General features: G+C 40.6%; 1 protein-coding gene across 1 annotated transcript; it reads left to right on the top strand.

Moving 5' to 3' along the window:
* Positions 1–4,045: 4,045 nt before the first annotated feature.
* Positions 4,046–4,435, top strand: NHLH1 (nescient helix-loop-helix 1). Its single transcript, XM_040411474.1, has one exon. The coding sequence runs from the start codon at positions 4,046–4,048 to the stop codon at positions 4,433–4,435; it is 390 nt and encodes a 129-aa protein (XP_040267408.1).
* The last annotated feature ends 2,055 nt before the right edge of the window (positions 4,436–6,490 follow it).

Genomic DNA, 6,490 nt, shown 5'->3' with positions numbered 1-6,490 from the left:
ATCTATCTATCTATTATCTATCTATCTATCTCATATCTATCTATCTCTCTCATATCTATCTATCTATCTATCTATTATCTATCTATCTATCTCCTATCTATCTATCTATCTATCTATCTATCTATCTATCTATCTATCTAATATCTATCTATCTATCTCATATCTATCTATCTATCTATCTATCTATCTCATATCTATCTCATATCTATCTATCTCATATCTATCTCTCTATCTATCTATCTCATATCTATCTATCTCATATCTATCTCTCTATCTATCTATCTATCTATCTCATATCTATCTATCTATCTATCTAATATCTATCTATCTATCTCATATCTATCTATCTATCTATCTCATATCTATCTCATATCTATCTATCTCATATCTATCTCTCTATCTATCTCATATCTATATATCTATCTATCTCCTATCTATCTATCTATCTATCTCATATCTATCTATCTCATATCTATCTATCTATCTCTCTCATATCTATCTATCTATCTATCTCATATCTATCTATCTATTATCTATCTATCTCATATCTATCTATCTATCTATCTCATATCTATCTATCTCATATCTATCTATCTATCTATCTCTCTCATATCTATCTATCTATCTATCTATCTATCTATTATCTATCTATCTTTCTATCTATCTATCTCATATCTATCTATCTCATATCTATCTATCTATCTATCTCATATCTATCTCATATCAAATCAAATAAGCTTTATTGGCAGGACTAAATACATTTTAGCATATCTATCTATCTATCTATCTATCTATCACTCTACTTGATGTCTATCTCCTATATGCACTGACTATATTGTTGGGTCTTGGCACTGAGAGGGTTAACATTGCACCCAGCTGTTGGTGCTAGGTAAAGCATGAAATCTGGAGTTTATGGTAGATTAGGAGAACATTGTATGGCCGCCAGCCTCTCTCATCCCCCAACTCGCCTGCAGTTACTTTCCATTATCATCATGAAGAACCTGTGGATGTGGCTTCTCCAGGTGCTTCCAAATGGGAACATCTCAGTACTGGGAAGTCCAGGGACTCCGAAAACTGGGCGGAGGAGCGGCTGATAATAAGGCCAATAAAACAGTCACATATACATCAAGTCATACAGGAGATGTATGAGCCACACTGTAGATAGACAGGAGATAGATGGATAGACTGGAGCGAACCACATTGTAAATACAATGAGGGGAGCCATGATGTCATGACGCCTCTCATGGTATTAATTCACATTATGATCCACTTACCTGCATTGAAGGTTTGAATGGACTGTTTGAAGGTAACTGCAGTTTGGCAGGAGACATCAGGAAGATGCTTGATTGGTGAATGTTCAGACGGCTTTTCCGGGCCTATAAAAGAGCAGACACATCGTCATTAGCGCCCTCACGTAAGTCGCGTTGCTTACTGGCGGGGGTTCCGTCACTCTGTGGAGCGGATTATAGGTTTAATAAGTGGTCTACTTGTTGAGTTATTTTCATAAGTGATCAACTGAAATTTAATGAATTGGTTATTAATTTATTGATCCACTTTAATTAACTTTAGGATCCATTCACACGTCCGCAAAATGGGTCGGCATCCGTTCCTGCAATTTTGCGGAACAGGTGCGGACCTATTCATTTTCAATGGGGCCGGAATGCGCCGTCCGCATCCGCATTTCCGTTCCGCAAGTAACATGATAAGCGTTGCAGCCTTTAATAACCAACAAATATTTCGTAAAGATTTTTGTTTTAACGATTCGATTGTGTTGTGGTTCATTTATTTAAATGGGGAGTGTTGCTGAATTGTTGCTGATGGGCCATAAGGAGGCTATACTGGGAGGAACGTCTTTCTGTGTCACATTCCCACCGGGACCCCCATAGAGTTGAGACCTTTTCAGACACATTGCAGAAAACAGCTGTGTTGGGTTCCATATGTCTCCAGTGGTAGAATCTGTGACATACGGGCTAATTTAATATACCCCCCCCCCCCCACCTCTCAGACCCATTCTCCTTCCCCCCTCCCTCTGTCTCCCCTTCCCATCCATCCACCACCTGTCCTGTCTCAGGAGACCCCAGAGAGAAACACGCATTTTCATTTCCATCTATCTTTATGAAATGCGCTGCGCTCCCCCCGGGCTCCGGCCGGTGCCTTTGGGTGCTCGGTTCCATCTCTCTCATTTGTCCTCCCCGTCAGCTCCACTTAGTGTGAGAGGAGAAGACACTTTACTCTGGGAATAATCTTTGACGGTGATATCAGCGCATTTTTCTCTGGCCTGTCATCCATCTTTCCCTCGTTTCTGGGTTATTTTCTCTCCATTAATGTTTCCGCCACCTTCCCCTGACACATAATATATTTGCCATTACTGTGACATCTTATTTGTCGTGACTAATGTATTATAGTGTATGTAGACATATAGGTACACACATTTCTCTCTGTCTATAGGTCCTTCAGTCGTCCTCTGTCATCAAATTGTTAAAGATTCAGTCCAGACATTTCTTAGTTATATGTTTCTGGGAAAGTTGGGTGATAGCCATGAGAGCTACCACAGGGGGTGCTCAGATTTTCTCCTGAACATCATATGAGTTAGGCAGAGATACATCCCGTCTGTGGCAAGATGTCCCCTTGGTGTGATGTATAGTCAAATTTCTATTGTATCTGGGTTCTGGTCACGCCATGGGTCCTACATCACCCCATGGTTCATACCTGGCTACCCACTAAACCACCGTATTTTAATTCCTACCTTGGACATCATACAGTACAGCTACCTCCAACCTGGAATGATACAAAATGTCTATTCCACATTTATGGTAAGAGCTGAATTCAATCATTGAGAAGGAATGGGCTTTACCTGGACCCCATTACGGTACCAGAATCTAAATTTCATCTAATCAGACCAAGCGAAGTCAAACAGCTAAGGATGACCACACACTTTCTGATTTTCTAATCTACTGATCTTCTAAGATCTGGATTGCCCAAGGGGAAATCTAATGACACCTTCAAGATGTCAGAAAAGTTTTTTTCACATATAGAGGTTTCTGATTCCATGAATGAGGGAATAATCCAGCCAAAGTAACAGTAGGTGCAGTGATCTAGGTTGACAAGAGCTGCAACCTTTTTGAAAATTTGGACCAATACAATTGGGTTGGGTTGGAAATTTCCATTAGGGATAATGTCTTCTGTGGGTGGAATTGTATTATGGTATGAACCCCATTCCCAACCACTTGAAACTATTTGATAGTAAGGGAAAGTTCAAATCTGCGCTAAAGGTAGTCTGTCCCGGGAGAGTACCTTTTTACCGTATCTGGCATAGCCAAATACCGCCACACACTGCCATATCTGACAGCTTTCGGCTGGACAAATACTGCTGCATGCAGAGGTGTGCGTCTGGCTGAAAACCAGCCACTGGATTCCCGTCTGATACCATTATAGCTAGTGGGGATCTATGCCAGATACGGTAACTTCGGTAGTCTCTTCTTCTGCCGAAGCAGACTGCTGTATTACCTTTAGCGCAGATGTAAACCTACCCTACTGTGTCGCCATAAATGACTGATCTTTTCGTCGAGCCCTGGATAAACCTCTGTTGACTCGATGCTCATTTTACGAGTTTCTCTTTTTGATTTTGCTCTATATTCTTTTCTATGGTTTTAATCTTTTCCCACTACTATACTATCTTATTCCCATCACATTCGCTTTTTATCATGTTGGCACAATTCCCTTCATAGCCATTAAGGAACCCTTTTATAATTTCTCTATTTCTCTTTTGTTCCAGGGGGAAAAACAAGAACGAGAGAGCAGAAAGGAAAATAAAGGCTTAATCTCAGCTCAACACTTTTACAAGATACATTTTTTTTCTTCTCTTAAGCGCATTGTGTGAGAGCCCACAAAGTGTCACGTGCCTGAGAGCAGCACATTTCAGGGCAAAACCACACATTCCAAGTGGATCCATGCGATCCGGAAGACACCATCTTTTGTGAAGCACTTTATCTACTGATCTGGGATATCCAGGAGAACCACAAACTACACATTTTTTGAGACAGGAATGATGCTAAACTCCGAACAAACAGAGATACCCGCTCATTCAGAGACTGAGTCTGTCTTCAGTGATTGCGGAGGTGGAGGAGGACTGAGTGATATTAGTGGCATCAGCTTATGTGGAGAAACACGGATTTGCGACTCGAGTGACTCCGTAAAACGAGAGCTTCAGCACTTAAGTCGAGAGGAGAGGCGAAGACGGAGAAGAGCCACAGCCAAATACCGCACAGCACATGCTACACGGGAACGCATACGGGTGGAAGCATTCAATTTGGCCTTTGCGGAGCTGAGGAAGCTTCTGCCAACTCTTCCTCCTGACAAGAAACTGTCAAAAATTGAGATCCTCCGTCTAGCTATCTGCTACATCTCTTATCTCAATCATGTTTTAGATGTGTGATAGCTCCCAGGTGCACTAAATGGGGTTATATCTCACCCTCTTTATTTTATGCTGCTGTATTCAGCTATAAACTAGGACATTATGACAGAGAAGAACCTGTGGGACCATATGTTTTCTTTTCTGTCACAGAATTTTGTAGAGTCTCCATCTCCCAAACTAGAATGTAAAGCTCCTGCCTTTAAGATATCACCCATTCTCCAAAACATAGTCACAGTTAAAACTCTCATCAAGATATAGGGTTGTCACATGAAATGAAAGACTGGGTCATTATACCCTCAGATAATTCTAAAGACCCTCTTAAGGATCCTGGGTAATTGCTAAAACTTTAGACTTATGGTCAAGTTGCACTTGTACATTTTAGTGAAGGCTTTCAAAGCCTTCAATAACTTGGTTTAGCTAAGTTATCTCCATCAAGACAAATGCACAAAGCACACATATATATCAAGTGATCCTGAGAAGATGGGACAGGGGCCTTTGAGTTCTTCCTCTTCACAGTCACCATAAAATGGACAACCACAAGTGGGGGATTTATCCCAAGGGTGAATCTGTCTCTTTAACTCTTACTAGAGCTCCATTAATTGATCCATCCATATGGCTCATACAAACATTGTGTGAGGCTCATATCTGAAACATATGTCCTACATAGAATGACCTTTTGCCCTTCTTCAGTGCCCATTGAAAGGCTACTGCACCCCCTCGATGTACAGTCTCCTATTGGTATAGTTGAATCAATAGTCCGTTTCTAGGCAGGAAGTTACCGAGAATATAGTATCAAATGTGCACTTTCTTTTCCTATCAAAGTAAATATCTAGTAGATTAGTCTTTGTTCACTGGATGGTAACGAAGAGAGCTGCGTCTACAGGTCTAAGTTGCTTGTGATTGGTGGATACTTCTTAGTGGGTCATTTACCACCTCCCGAATGGGTTGCAAAACCTGAGGGACTCATCTTAAACTCTCAGTCTTTAAAAGTTAAAGGTAAAATCCAGATGTTACGTTACATCGATGACATCCATGAAGTTTTCCTTTAATTTATCTACGATGACTAGAAAGGTGGATCAACCCTATGATATCTCCGACCTCAAGTAACTAATGTTCTAAAGACTCAGTGCAACAACCAATACTACCTACTCTAGATAGGAGCATGATGGACGACAATGTAGATTACACAATGACCTCATAGCCAAAGGTAATATAATCTTCTCATTAGATAGCTAAAGAAACTGGAAATTTTAATTCTGCAGATAGAATGCGCTACCTTCTGTACAAAGGCCATGAGAGCAGCTCCATGCAACTACTACAGAGCCAGCAGGGTGGTGTTAAAAAGTACAGGGCTACTCCTAAATTGTGGAGAACTGGCCAGGAGGTGATACCACCCTACAAGGAAAAGGAAGGTGAGCAAGCACTAGGACAATACATGGTTATATATTTGATATTTTCAATGGGACCTCTTCTCCTGGATCTACTCACCACCTTATGTTCTTCAAGTATGACTTCTCCCAAATACCATAGATCCTTCTATGATCCATAAAATGTACTGAGCGATGATGAAACTTCCACCTTGGATTTCTGAGCCAAGGGTTACATGACCCGGAGATGAAAAGTTGTGGTACCCAAGACGTTGTGAAAGACCACACAACCCAATGGCTGAAGGCTTATCATCGAAGTTCTCACCTCATGCTCAAGTCCATTATGTTTCCCTTCGTTTCATGTCCGTCCCCCTTTTAAGAGACCCTAAATGTACGTGCCAGGAATTAACAAATTAATTTATTTTTATTTATTTATATGACTCGTTATTTATTTGCTGTTTTGTGCACTTTTTATGAGGGAAAAAAAAAAAAAAGATTAAAAAAAATGCAACAAAAATTTCACCGGGACTTTGGTGCTGGCCTCAGAGCACAGTTGACCAGAGCTCAAGTCTTACCTCCGTTCTGCCGCCGAGAGCCTCGAGTTCTTCTGTAGATATGTCCGATGACCTTTAAATAAGCTCTTGAAAAATGAAGAAGAAAAATTTCTGTAAATACGTCGACAAGGTTTTATGTGTTTAGAACAGATACA

The sequence above is a fragment of the Bufo bufo genome, chromosome 11 (genome assembly GCF_905171765.1).
Source record: "Bufo bufo chromosome 11, aBufBuf1.1, whole genome shotgun sequence".
Classification (NCBI taxonomy): Eukaryota; Metazoa; Chordata; class Amphibia; order Anura; family Bufonidae; genus Bufo; species Bufo bufo.
Note: the sequence above shows the minus strand (reverse complement) of the source record. Positions and strands in the feature narration are given on the sequence as shown.

Coding starts and splice junctions, on each gene's coding strand:
- NHLH1 (XM_040411474.1), top strand. CDS start 4,046: ATGATGCTAAACTCCGAACAAACAGAGATACCCGCTCATTCAGAGACT.